This window comes from Aedes aegypti, chromosome 2, assembly GCF_002204515.2.
Source record: "Aedes aegypti strain LVP_AGWG chromosome 2, AaegL5.0 Primary Assembly, whole genome shotgun sequence".
NCBI lineage: Eukaryota > Metazoa > Arthropoda > Insecta > Diptera > Culicidae > Aedes > Aedes aegypti.
In genome coordinates, this window is record NC_035108.1 from 332,325,430 (window position 1) to 332,340,562 (window position 15,133).

The 15,133-nt window shown below is 40.4% G+C and overlaps 1 protein-coding gene across 1 annotated transcript; it reads left to right on the forward strand.

Moving 5' to 3' along the window:
• Positions 1 to 13,130: 13,130 nt before the first annotated feature.
• On the forward strand, positions 13,131 to 14,363 carry LOC5564672 (2-oxo-4-hydroxy-4-carboxy-5-ureidoimidazoline decarboxylase). Its single transcript, XM_001648967.2, has 3 exons — positions 13,131 to 13,665; positions 13,742 to 14,080; positions 14,143 to 14,363. The coding sequence occupies exons 1-3, from the start codon at positions 13,661 to 13,663 to the stop codon at positions 14,324 to 14,326; spliced, it is 528 nt and encodes a 175-aa protein (XP_001649017.1). The 5' UTR covers positions 13,131 to 13,660; the 3' UTR covers positions 14,327 to 14,363.
• The last annotated feature ends 770 nt before the right edge of the window (positions 14,364 to 15,133 follow it).

Consider the following 15,133-nt stretch of genomic DNA (forward strand, 5'->3'; position numbering starts at 1 on the left):
ACAAATAGGGAACCACTATAGCCATAACTGGTACACTTTCCCTATTTGTAATGTTTAGTTTTACGGTAGTTTTTCAAAATTATGTTTTTCAGTCGTCTTCTAACGAAATTTCGTAAATATCAGGATTGCTGTTTGTCTTTGAAACTACGGGTATCGATTCGTAAATTACGATAGTTCCGGATTCAATTACGGGGAGTACTGGAGTAGTCCCCTTAAAGAGCCAGAAGCCACCTTCATATCGATTCCCAAAATTTATTAACGATTAATCAAGTTTCATTGTTTTGCAATCCTAGTCTAAAGAAGGATGGTTCAAGCACAGACAAACAGACGTCACACTCTCACCGATGTCCATCGACCACCTTTTTAACGGCCGATTCAAATATATGGTAGGCGGCCAATCCACCACCCGCAGCGCTCGCATCGTTTTAGTTCTCATTTGACGTTTACACACTACCGCCATCTGTTGGTCCATCGGCCAAACACACCGATTTTAGCATTGGGCGTATATGTCCTCGTGACTATGATTTTTATCGCGATTTGTTCTAAGTGTTACGTCTGTTTGTCTGTGGTTCAAGGGAAGAGTGTTAAGTTAATCATGATTGAAAAATTGATGATTGAACAAAAAATCATGATGAGAGCTATTTGATTCAGATTTTTTTAATCATAAGTGTACTGAAATAAATTTTCAAGAGTGTGATGCATTCGTTGCATACTTAAAGGTGTTTTGGGCATTTCATGTCATTTAATTATTGTTTTTATGATTAATCTCTGATTAATCATTTATCATTCAATAACTAATGATTAAATGCCCGAAAAGATGCACTAAACGACTTGAAGTATGCAACCAGTGGGTTATATACTAACATTAGATAATGAAGAATATTACTTATGATTAACAAACAATCCTATATAAACAACTTCGTTATGACAAATTAATCACAGTTTTTAATCACAAATCGTGATTAATTGCTCTGGTTCAAGAGCCAGTATCCTGGAGGTAGTGGTCAATATATTGACTTTGTGAAGCGTAGCTTGCGACACGTTATTGATAAACTTGAACATATGCCGGGTTGTTAAGGTGTGTCGATTTCCCGGGGAAAGTGTTCAAAATATTGGTGATGAAAAAAACATTAGCAAGTGAGTATATTATTATTATACATATAAAAGTTTAATGGTATTTGCTCGCCTTTCTAGTGAATTTTAGTATTCTTTGTAAAGTGTAAAGTGAAATGTTAAAACTTAATTAGTTGTTTATTCATACTCCAAAATGAAAGTGAAGCACTATATTGGTAGTTCTGAAACCTAGCTTTCCATATATTAAACTTCATAAATTTGGCAAACCAAGCCATTTAATTCATTTTCAAGGGAATTATTGAAGTATTATACATTAGGTTTTTCGTAGGTTTTGTGTAGGTGTATCCAGTTTTTGTATATTCTGAATCTACATTAAAGTTTGAACCAGAACTCAAAATTTCAAAATTGTCCGTGCCCTGAAACTATTTTAATAACGTTTGTTATTGGTATGGAAATCATTTTTGCATCACCCCCAGCAAATTTAACTTCAAGCGAGCTGTCATTGTTTAAATTAAAATGTCTTTGAGTCTACGGATTGAAATCTTTTTGATATACTTGATATACTTAGAAAATGTGATCTTTCGAACATGCTACAAAACACTGCAAATATGTCATTACTAAACAACCCAATTCTTGGAGAAATATTGGGCGAAATCAGTTTGAACATATGCTAGGAATTTCCTATCGAGATCTTCATGGAACACTGGAAAAATATTTTTTCAAACGATGTTTTAAAGGAATTTGAGCTCTTCCTTGATTTGAATCTAAATTTCAGTAAAAACGGTTTGCGATTAAAAATTTGCTGTAATAAAGTTCAAAAGATTTGATATCAGTTTTATTGCTAATCAAGAGAAAAAATCCTCATTATGTAATTTACAACTTGTTTGCTGCATACTTCAAAGCGTTTAGTGCATACTTTTGGGCATTTAATCATTAGCCTTTGAATGATTAACCATTAATCAATGATTATTAATAAAAGTAATGTTTAAATGGCATCTTCCTAAGGCACCGTCCACAAATCACGTAATGCTCGAAGGAGGAAGGGGTAGGCTCATACGGTGCGACTCAAACAGAATTTTGAAAATGTTTATACAAAAAGCATTACGAAGACGGGAAAGCTTTTTTGATCTCGAGAATGCCGAATGTGCCAATTTTCGGATTTTCGTACAAAGTATACAACAATCTTATGAACGGCCAAAAAACTAGTGCTAGGTCGAAATGTTGTGATCTGTAGAATGGTACCATTCAAAAGCTTTCAACCGCGTCTTCGGATTCGGATCAAATAAAACTGAGAATGGGGCCTTCCTTAGCTGAGTGGTTAGAGTCCGCGGCTACAAAGCAAAGCCATGCTGAAGGTGTCTGGGTTCGATTCCCGGACGGTCCAGGATCTATTCGTGAAGGAAATTTCCTTGAGGGGACAAAGAGTATAATCGTACTTCCCCTGGGCATAGAGTATAATCATACCTGCCACACGATATACGAATGCGAAAATGGTAACATTGGCAAAGAAAGCTTTCAGCTAATAACTGTGGAAGTGCTCATAAGAACACTAAGCTGAGAAGCCGGCTCTGTCCCAGTGAGGACGTTAATGCCAAGAAGAGGAAGAAAACTGAGAAATGCACCGTCTTACACGGAGGAAATATTTAACCCTCTAATACCCAAATTTTTGTTTTCGATCTAAATATAATTTTTCGCTATCTAAAATCATTCTAAACACGGTTTGGGCAATGATTTATTTTTCTTCGCAAATTTATGAATTTTGGTTTTTGATTTTTATTATTTTTATTTTTGAACATCCCTATCCTTTTCAATTTTTTCTTGAAGCCTCTTCTGGTTACTGATTTTTGACAATAATAAAAATTAGAGTTTTTACTATACTTTTAAAAATATGATTTTTTCAATTTTTTTCTGGAACATTTTTTATTTTCCGTGTAACTAACGGAAAAACAGATTTGAAATCATTTCAATACCATCAGGCTCTTCTTCTGTGATAGGTTGATCGTAGAAAAATATAAAAGGTACGATTTTTTATAATACACGTTAAATGAAGCCCAGGCATTTGAAGGTTATATAAGAATACAATTTTTCAAACAATTTTCAATAACACAAAAAAGTTTCAAAAATCATAAAAAACTTTTTTTATATGCATGTTATGAGTCAAGGTTTAAGCCAAAAATAAAATCATTTTAATTTACGAGCTACGAAAAAATACACAAAATTCCAAAGTGTACCCCGTCTAAAGGCGGGGTTGGGTATTAGAGGGTTAAGGGTCTTTTTTTAGTCTTATGATAACGTTCGCGGATACAAAGCAAAGTCATGCTGTACTTGGTTGGATTTGGACGTTCCTTGGGCATAAACGCTCATTGTTCATGCCACAAGATATAAGAAATGCAAAATTTATTTATACATTAGAAGGCAATGTTGTAAAATTTGTTAAATTTTGTTCAGTGATTGATTGATGATTGATTGAATGTTTGACCATAATATTGCTACCGAGATGAGCCAGCCTCGGGCTGCAAATCTCGTTAATAAAGATAATAATAATAATAATAATAATAATAATAATATTGCAATGATTATGATTAGTGATTGATTAACTCATGATTGTTTATGATTAATGATTAACATTTTTGATTAATCATAATCATTAATCATTAATCATGATTAAATTAACGCTCGCAACCATTAGTGATATTTCATCAGTTTTAAAACAATTTGAACGCTCTTATGGCACTACCGCAACTATAGGAACTCCCACAACTAATGGATCACTTACTGTTGGGTTTCGGTGGCGAAGAAAGAGAGGTCTTCCGAGATTTATAATATCCGCTTGTATTTGGAGATATTTTAATATCCTGCATGTAATTATTTTATTAGTTGAGTAATTGCTTTGTATGGTTGAAAATAGTACTCACGTTTAGTCAATCTTCGTTTCTTTGTCCGTCCTATGTCCAATGTCCCTGATTAGCTCTATAAGGTCTGCCTATATGTCATTTAGTAAGTATTTTGTCTAATTCATATGTATTTTATCTTAGTTACCTGAAGGTGATAATTTTAGATCTAATAATTTAAGGTTAGCATCAACTCTAGCATAAGTCGCATGAACTTTATCGAGATATCTAGGGAAAAAACACTCTAATTTATATTCGTAAAGTTACAAATTCATTGTACTACCTTTATAGATATAAGCATGTAGTTTTAGGTAATTTTAATGATAATAGATTAAGGAAAACTGTAAATAACTAGCTTTAAGCAAATCTGCATGTGTCTCCAATGACTTTCGTTTTCACTATTTCAGCTTTGTTTTCCATGATCGCTTTTTATTCTAGCAAGATGACAGAAGTCCATCGGCGCGCAACCTTATCGCACAGAGGGGCATGATCAATAACGTTGTTAGGAGCGACACAACACCGAGGGGTTGTAACAGTCCCCCCCGGTATGCCAACTCCAAGATTTGGCTTACTCACTTTCGCTCCAAACATCAAGTACCGCCAGTTTCACAGCCGGACGCTCGTAAACCCCTTTGCTTGTTTGAACTGTTGCTCTACGTACCTGTCCGCCTTTCTCTACTGTACCAATAACTCGGCCCTTTGGCCAGCAATTCCTCGGTAACTCCGGATCTGTAATGACGACGACGTCACCTACCGCTATTGGTTTTACCTTTTTGAACCACTTAGTTCGCCTTGTGATTACGGGAAGGTAGTTAGTAAGCCAGCGTCTCCAAAATTGGTTTGCTATCATCTGTGACACTTGCCATCCACGTCGGACCACCTGGACGTTATCGTCGTAGAGTGTCATTGGTTTCGATCCATCCGATGACCCCAATAAAAAATGGTTAGGGGTAAGCGCCGGCTCTGATTCGTTGTCCACGGGTACTTCAGTCAAAGGCCGACTGTTCAGTACAGATTCTATCTGTGTTAACGCGCTACGCAGTTCCTCGTCTGTTGGTCGCTTACACTTGAGCACTTCCGTTAGATTCCTTTTAACTGATTGAACCAACCTCTCCCAGCTGCCTCCCATATGGGGGCTGGCCGGTGGATTGAATTGCCAAGACGTTGTTGGTGTTGTGAACTCCTTTGCAATTTCGTGACTGTCCAAAAGGCGAAGAGCTTCACGAAGTTCTTTGGACGCACCAACAAAATTTGTCCCCCTATCGCTATAGAAGCAAACAGGAGTTCCCCGACGTGCGATGAAATTGTTCAACACCATTATGCATGAGCTTGTGCTAAGAGTGTTAGCGACCTCAATATGAAGAGCCCGAATTGTCAGACACGTCAGTATGACCCCCCAACGCTTCTCGACTTTACGACCCACAATAACTTCGATTGGCCCAAAATAATCCACGCCTACGTGGGAAAACGGCCGGCTAAACGCAGCCAGTCTTGCTTTTGGAAGTTCGGCCATTTCTGGTGGAGCAGGTTTTGCATCACGATTGCGACACCACATACAGCTGCATCTCATCCTACGGAGCGTTTGGCGAAGCCTTGGAATACAATATCGTCGACGAACTTCGTTAGCCACTGTAGCATAATTCCGATGATGATATCTTTCGTGGAAATCCGAAAGCAGAAGGTTGGTTACCGGGTGATTATCAGGAAGTATGATCGGGTATTTTTCATCTGGAAAAAGGAAGTGGCACTTAGAAGCCCTGCTGTTCATTCGTAGGACACTATCTTCATCCAAGAATGGACTCATTTTGTAGATCCGACTACTGCTTTCCACTTGTGTTCGCAGATTATTTCCCGCTTCCTTAGCTTGACATAATATCTTCATCTCCTCGCTGAATACATCTAATTGCGCTTGACGAAAATGGTATAACTGAGCCAGTCGTAGTTCTTCACTTGACAATAGTCCTCGCCGTAAAGGTAATCCTTGTTGCTTGGCTCGTAGGTTAACCACGAATCGCTGAACGTATGCCGTAACTTTAGTCAATCGCCTCCAGCTGGAATAATGAGCTGCTTCAACAACTGCCTTCGCATCTTTACTGTGAACGTGCGCTAGAATATTCGACTTCATCTCTTCACACGTTGTTTCTCTACTATGTGGCGACGCTGGCCACTCTCGCTCCGGTTGCTGCAGGAAAGCTGGTCCTTGGAACCAGCGATCAGAAGTTTTTAGCTGCACCTGACCCGTCCATTTGGTGCCATCATCAGCGACGTTCCACTCCGATTTGATCCAGTTCCATTCGGTGACGTCCGAAGTATCTAGAATTTCGCTTACTCTCGCTGCAACATACTGGCTATAGCGTCGGTGGTCAGAGCGTAGCCAACACAGAACGTTACGAGAGTCACACCAAAAGAAGCGTTGAGATACTGGGAGCGATAAAGACTTGGATATAGTGTCCGCTAGTCTCGTGCCGATAACAGCGGCCTGAAGTTCTGACCTTGGAGTTGACAGGTATTTCAGAGGAGCTACACGTGTCTTCGCTCCGACTAATGCACATTCTACATATCCGTGCTCTTCGAACCGTAGGTATACGACAGCCGCCATGCCATTATCACCTGCGTCAACAAAGGTGTGCATCTGGATCTGATTATGCTCTCCAACGGTTGTAACTCGACGGAAACATCGGGGTATCTGTAATTCCTCCAGCTTCGGTAGTAAACTTATCCAAGCCTTCCAACTCTCGAGCTGCCTTCCTTCTATCTGGTCGTCCCATTTCAGCCCCATACGCCACACTTCCTGGAGCGTAACCTTGAGTATCATTAGAAAATGAGATACAAGTCCTAACGGATCAAAAATGCTCATAAGAATGCGCAGTAGCTCTCGCTTGGTGGGGGCTCGATTCCCATCAATCAGCGCTGCTTCGAATCGAGACCAGCTTATTTTGAAAGTAAAGCAATCGGTTGATGTATTCCACCACATTCCCAATACCTTTTCGGTGGCTATTTCGGCCGTGAAATTCAAAGACTTTTCTCCTGTGGCACTTTCATCTAAAGCTTCCAATACCTTGGGGGAGTTCGATACCCAATTCCTGATATCAAAGCCTCCTTGCGCGTGGACGTGTTTTACTGATTTAGCTAACTCTATAGCTTCTATTTCCGTCTCCGTGCTGGCAAGCATATCGTCCACATAATGCTTTTTCTCTATGGTCTCAACCGCAAGCGGGAACTCTACTTCGAACCTCCGTGCATTTTGATTCTTTACGAATTGGGCAGTCGTCGGCGATGAACGAGCTCCGAAGATCATTACGGAGACCATGAATGTGTTAGGTTCTCCGTCGTTGATGCTATCGTTCCACAGGAAAAGTTGACAAAATTGGTCTTCGGGGCGAATACCAATCTGGAGGAACATCTCCCTGATGTCTCCGCAAATACCATAGCGATACTCCCTAAATTGATTCAGAACGTTTACCAGCGAGCTAAGCATATCTGGACCAGTAAGCAGTACCGAGTTCAGACTAACTCCATGTGCCATCGCTGCCGCATCCCATACAATTCTGATCTTACCTGGCTTGTTGGGATTGATCACTGGGAATGTCGGGAGATACCAGATTCGGTCCTTTTTCTGCACCAACTCTTCTGCTGTTACCTTCCTAATATAGCCTTTCGCCAGATAATCAGCCAGTTTTTCATCATAGGCGAGTTTTAGATTGGTATCGTTAGCCAAACGTCTTTGCAGGCACTCCAGACGTTGCAGAGCCATCGGCCGACTATCAGGTAAACGGATATCATCGAATCGCCATAGAAGCCCAGATTCGTATTTGTTTCCGACCACTCGCGTGAATGAATTCAATAATGCCATCGCCCTTTCATCGTCTCTAGACATCGTTGAGTTTACCGGTGCCATTATTCCCAAACTATCTAAGCTGAAATACTGTTTGACTTCTCGGTGAAGTAGCTCATCGTTAGGGTGATTGCATGCACATATATGGTAACTATAACTTCCGTCAGCCGTCGGTTCGTGATTTGACCGACCTCCGAAGATCGTCCAGCCTAGATGAGTCTTCACAGCGATGGGTTCGCCATCCTTTCCTTCACGACATCGTCTCACCAACGAAACATTGGCATGCTTGACTCCGATGAGAATCCTGGGACGCACTCGATTATACGATTCGACTGGGACATCACTCAGGTGCTGATACTTGCTCTTTAGGACATCAACGTTCAAACTTTGAAACGGTAACTCAAGTGCCTCAACCGTTCGCACTCCGCTCAAGTCAAACTTTTTACCATTAATACCGGAGATTCCAACATCCACAAGTCTCGACTTTTCCTCGAATCGATGAGTTCCTCCTGTCCACTTTAAACATAATGGCAGTGGATTGCCAACCAGCTCCAACTCATTGGCTATTTGTTCATCCAACAACGTTAACTCCGATCCATCGTCGAGAAAGGCGTAGCATTCAACCTTCGCTTGCGGTCCAAATAATGTCACGGGGAGATAGCGGAAAAGCTCCAGGCCAGCGTTCACTTGGTGCGTATTCACACTGTGCTCTTCTTTAGTTTTTGATTGATTTGCACTAACTGCCGATACACTCGGTGCAACAAGATTCCTATGTAGAAGTGAATTGTGCTTAAATGCACAACCGTTGACACCGCACACTTTGCTATTGCAGTTCCCTCCGTGCTTACGCAAGCATCGACGACATAATCTGAATTCGCGTACCGCAGCCCACCTTGCTTCATACGAAAGATCGAGGAATCGTTTACATTTCGCGGCCGTCCGACAACTTCCCTTGCATAGAGGACAGCTAATCGACTCCTCCAGGAACACTTTCTGGTTGGAAGCGTTGTGCATCCGGTTTCCAGCTGCCATCTGATCACTCGCGATTGCTGACGAAGAATCAACGTGAGCGTTTACGAACGCCTTTCCTTGGCGCTTACTTCGTGCTTCATGTTCGTAGCTGCTTGGCTTTCGGGGGTTTGCCACGATGCTTGCATCTTCTGCGATCGAAAAGATCCAATCAGAGAAGGTGGTTAGAGTTACCTTCGTCAATTTCTTTGTGCGTCTTGCCCAGTCCAATTTAATAGCCGGTGGGAGCTTACACACTAGCTCTTGCATTAGGGTTACGTCTCTCATGTACTCTTTCCGTCCACAGGCATCGATCGTAGAACACAAATTCTGCACGGCCAGAGCATAGTCGACCAGCTTCTCGATTGAATCGGCTCTAACTGGTGGCATAGCTAGGACCTTATCTCGTAAAGTACTGATTATCATGTGTGGTTGGCCGAATCTAAGCTTCAATACGCTTATCGCTTTCGGGACCATCGATGGGTGCATGAGGAAACTTCGTACAGCTGCAAAGGCTTCATCCTTCAAGCAATTCCGGAGACGAATCATATTTTCCTCGTCCCTATAGCCGCACATCGAAGTAGTACTATCAAACGTCGAAATAAACATGGGCCATTCCTCGGGGTTCCCGCTGAACTTTGGAAGGCTACATGGAACTACCTGGCGGGCCGCCACCTGCTCACGTGTGAGAGCGTTGCTGATACGAGAATGATTCACACGCGTTGAAGTACCGGGTAACTTCGCATGAACGGGAGTTGAACGTTCTCTCGGAACGAATCTCGCCTCGTGCGCATATAGATTTTCTCCTGCCGTCGCATCGCTATCCGTGGCGCTCACTTCATCACCCTCGCTTTCCTGTTCTATATTATCAGATGATTCATGATCTTCATCAACCTCGGATTCGTGGTTTGAACAGGTCTCATCCGTATCATCGCCACTACCATCTGTATCACTCTCCTCAGTAGCATCTTCCGATTCACTGTCTGATGGGACCTGCTTCTGTAACCAACCTTTTACCTTCGTTAGCGGGTCGGTCACTTTAGCACCTGGGACAGGGCAGCTTCGTACTTCGGCGAATTCCTCCATCAGCTCGAACTTTTTCTTCATGAATTCATGTCTCCGCCGCATCTCCTCAAGCATCAATGTTTCTTCAGCCAGAACTTGCTGCATCTGCAGTTTCAGCGATAATGGTGATTTGCAAGATGATCCAGATTTCATCGATTTTGCTCTGCCCAACACCGTTTCCTTCTTCTCGATTTCAGCCAACAGCATAGCATCCAGATCCGTCGGTTTTTCACCGCCCGCGGATTTCGGATCTGTTCGGAGGTCCTTGGAAGTTGAATCCTGTACCGTTTTTGGTTTTCCAGAACTCTTCTTCTTGGTAGTAGTTTTCGTTGGCTTCGATGTCTGCATTACGCTTCGGGTTTTCGCTTTGGACGTCTTCTGCTTACGCGGGTTTGCCTTCGCAGTTTCGCATTTCAGGCAACTCCATTCGCATTGATCGATGTCCTGAGGAACTCCCGCACAATCAAAGTGGCACCAACATCTACAAGTAACGCATTGAACCATCCGGCTTTGATCTACATCCGCACACATGATGCAACTTCTTCCCTTCGTTGAGGCTCGAATCCGGGAGGAAATTGGCGACTTAGGTCCACCTACTCGCGCTTTGTCTTGTGCGACAGAAGTCTTGTATTGGGGATTGGGGTCGTTTGGGGGGTCTTTATTTGATTTCTGCTTTCGGGAGAGACGTGTCTTTTCGGGTTTTTGCTTACCTTCAGCACCTCTGCTAGTCGTAGGGGTATTATGGTCGACCGGATTGGACATTTCGCACCTCTTCCAATAAACGATATTAAAAGTTGTTGGGTTTCGGTGGCGAAGAAAGAGAGGTCTTCCGAGATTTATAATATCCGCTTGTATTTGGAGATATTTTAATATCCTGCATGTAATTATTTTATTAGTTGAGTAATTGCTTTGTATGGTTGAAAATAGTACTCACGTTTAGTCAATCTTCGTTTCTTTGTCCGTCCTATGTCCAATGTCCCTGATTAGCTCTATAAGGTCTGCCTATATGTCATTTAGTAAGTATTTTGTCTAATTCATATGTATTTTATCTTAGTTACCTGAAGGTGATAATTTTAGATCTAATAATTTAAGGTTAGCATCAACTCTAGCATAAGTCGCATGAACTTTATCGAGATATCTAGGGAAAAAACACTCTAATTTATATTCGTAAAGTTACAAATTCATTGTACTACCTTTATAGATATAAGCATGTAGTTTTAGGTAATTTTAATGATAATAGATTAAGGAAAACTGTAAATAACTAGCTTTAAGCAAATCTGCATGTGTCTCCAATGACTTTCGTTTTCACTATTTCAGCTTTGTTTTCCATGATCGCTTTTTATTCTAGCAAGATGACAGAAGTCCATCGGCGCGCAACCTTATCGCACAGAGGGGCATGATCAATAACGTTGTTAGGAGCGACACAACACCGAGGGGTTGTAACACTTACCCTATATACTCTTAAGAGCCTAGATTAAAGTTTATTGCCATTTGATTTTTATAATATCGTCCTTCTTCTTTTTGGTATTACTCCTCCACTGGGATATAGCATGTTTCTCAACTTATTGCTCTAACATAGAACCACAGACAAACAGAGGTAACACTTAGAACAAATTTCTTCAAAATCCATCGCCCAGTTTACACCATCATCATCTGGTGAGCATGTCGCACGAAAAGGTGTTTCGTGCAACAAGACCGACAGATGCATAGAGTATCTTCGTACCTGCCACACATGATATATCGCGGCATATACACATGCAAATGGTCAATCGGCAAAGAAAGCGCTCAGTTAATAACTGTGGAAGTGCTCATCAGAACACTAATCTGAGAAGCAGGCTTTGTCCCAGTTGGGACGTAACGCCAGGAAGAAGAAGATTTAAAGCATATTTACTGTTTATACTATCATATCAGTTACATAAACATTGTCGTTGAAATTTCCGATGTTTCATCGTGGATTTAATGCTGAAGCCTTTAGAACAACAAATATAACTCAAATGTTTACAGACTTATGTCAATATTTTAACCAAAGCAATTGAAGTACATTTAAATGTATAAATGTTTCCAGTTGTTAAATGTCTATAAATTCGCAAAATGCTCGGATTAGGAAATGCGTTGATTTAGGACACTTCACTCACAAAAACATAATTTACAAAATACTAGGCAATGATGCGTTTAAATCTATATTGATTTTTGATTTAATTTCTTAAGATAGGACCATTTTTCAAAGCTTAGCTGCTATTGTACGATGATTTATTAACGAAATAGTAAAAAAAATCTAGGAATCTCAAACATAATTGATTAAAATCAATTGGAACCATCCACAGGAAGTTAGATATTCAAAAATATATCGAAAAATTGCAATCTATTGTATTGATGGATGGCCTCATGAAAGTTTGCAGACAATTAAATGAGTAAGAGTTCAGTTAAAGCAAATCGAAAATATTTATGTTTTATCGGAACAACTTGTTTAGATATTGAAACATGGCATGGATATAGTTCTAGTCAAAATAAAGACACTTTCTATGTACACACGGTTGATGCAAGTGCGAAACAGTCCTATCTTTTCAAATGACTTGCGAATTGAGTTGATCTTTTGATTCAATCGGGAAAATTTGTTAGAAAATGGCCCAGGGAGTCCAAAATATATTGGTTGCCCTATGGTTACATTCAGGGCTTGCAAAGAACAGAGCATAAAAGCTTTTGAAAATGTTTTACGACAGCTAGCACTGAAAAGCCGTTGAACGGCCCATTCATCGCTTGTAACAGTGCTAAGTGGTTACTTGGTTAGTTCGTGTAATTTATATGTCCGATACTGTAAGTTTATGGAACACTCTGACACAAGCTCCTCAGAAAGCTGTTATCGTGGTAGATTCGAGGTATATTATAATTAGAATAAAACAGTTTCTGCTATATGAGAATCGTTATAATCATTCGTCATGTTTGATTTATCCTTAAATACTCAAACTGTATTATCCTGTAAAAAAATGGTATTTTATTAATCGCAATCTTCGCGACACCGCATGGTACAGATACATATAGATCAGTTCAAGCATCGAGAACAACAACTTTCAGGCAAGATGTTCTTTTTCGCATGAACCGTACAAGTTATAATGACCGAGAAAGCACATCTTTGACCTTGACCTACGCTCCGTGAGTCGGCAGCATCCAGTGTGGGCCCACAGAGGAGCAGAAAGTAAACCGATCGAGAAAGATAATCGGCACATGCATACACACGCGTGCACATCTTGAAGACGCTGACGATCGCACTCGATCGTTGGTCATATTCGGTTTGTAGCTATTTTTTGAATGTTAGTCACGAAGTAATACGTTGTATAATTGACCAATTTGATGATTAATCAGTCGCAAAAAATGAATACGAAATAAACTCTAACAAACCAGGATCTACCAAAACAGTTATCAGCGATGCACTTTCATAAACAAACGAATTATCAGTACAATATGATGAATGGTACGAATCGTAGTGGTAGTGAATTGATCGTTGGTTTGACGAATAGTGTAGTAAGTTGAACACAGTTGCAACTTGATAATGTGCGGAGAAATGACCTGAAGTCCTCGCATTCTGATCGCCTAAGCGAGTATCAGTCAATCACGGAACGTCGGTTAGAAAGGAAGTGTGTACACGACATCTTATTCTATCGTTATCATTGTGTTACTACTAGTGATAGTGCATATGGAAGATTAGTTTTATGACTGGAGATCTAGCTGTTTTGATAAAGTGATATCATTATCATCATTTATTTCTTGTTGCTATACAAAACATTACTTAATGATGTAAGCCAAACTCACTAAAAAATAACAATCTTTGAGGAAACTCAAATTTTGAAATTGTCTCTTTTATTTCAACCAGGCGTTCAAAACTATCTCTCGAGCAACTGAATGCGCTTACACCAACCGAGTTCCATAAAGTGTTTGAAAATGTAGTAGAATGTTGGCCAGAAGCAGCGATCTTCTGCTCGGCCATGGTGCCATTCAAGAGTTTCGAAGCTATGATCACAATTTTCGAGAACTATCTCCAACGGCTCAGTATCGAAAATAAGCTTCGGATTTTGCGCTTACATCCAGACTTGGCCGGGAAATTGTTGGACACTCATCAACTGACAGAAGAATCCAGTTTGGAACAGGCCAGTGCTGGGTTGGATAAGCTCACGCCTCAAGATAAGAAACGACTGACCATGCTGAACAAAGAGTATGGATAATTGATTGTGTTTTTTCTTCGGATCCTCAATAACGGTGATGCTATCTTTCCAGGTACAAGGAAAAGTTTGGATTTCCATTTGTGGTTTGTGTTCGTGAGGCATCTAAATTTGAAGCAATCCTCGCAGGTGTAACAGAACGAATCAACAACAATCCGGAACAAGAGATTGAAATTGGTATCGGAGAAGTGAAAAAGATTTGTAGATTAAGAATTCTAGAGTTAGTCAATAAATTATAATAATAAAAAAAAAGTCTAATGATGGTTTTTTAAACAACTCACATGTGTAATAGTAATCGATATGCCCTATGCATTGATTCTATCATTGTTGTTAGAGTGATACGTCGATTTTAACTTTTTGCCACCGTTTATTAGTTATATAGTTTTGGAACTTCTCAGCAAAAAATATGCTAGAAACTTTCACTTACCTCGGACAATCTGTATGCCGGTTTGCTTATAATCCTAGTGAGACTGCTGTTGAATGAAATTCTCAGTTATGGTGGTTTAGAATCACTGCCTTTTGAATGCTGTTTAGGTTTTCATTCAATTCCAGCTCGTCCAGGGACCTTAAGAGAGATTTTGGAACAATTCCAGTCACTAAGAGGAATACCGGAACTATATGGACATTTTTTAGGAGCCAAATATCCTTCAAACCCTTCGCCAAGTCTTGTTACTTTTTGGAAAACGTTGATTGAACATTGACTGAACTTTGACCAGCGGTACAGCAATGTCGATGAGCTTGTCATCCATTTGTCGTAGACCACAATGTTGGGACGGCTATCACTGATAAGAACTTCCGTTTTGATCTTGCGATCTAAGTACAGCTTTATGCATCTATTTTCCAGTACCGGATCAGGCAGATACTTGAAGGAGGGCACAAATCTCGCATACTCTGAGATAACGCCCTAAAAGCCATGGTAACCATGCGTGTAGTTCGTTGTTTCTGAGCAAGTGAAGGAATAAACATCCAAACCAACATCACTGGTAGTTGGATAATGATCCTTTCTTCACCATAGAGTTGTTAAACAACGTAAATCCATTCAAATG

Bases quoted from the DNA above. Each gene is read 5' to 3' on its own strand.
- LOC5564672 (XM_001648967.2), top strand. The intron at 14,081-14,142 runs GTATGGATAATT...CTATCTTTCCAG, and splicing joins CTGACCATGCTGAACAAAGA to GTACAAGGAAAAGTTTGGAT.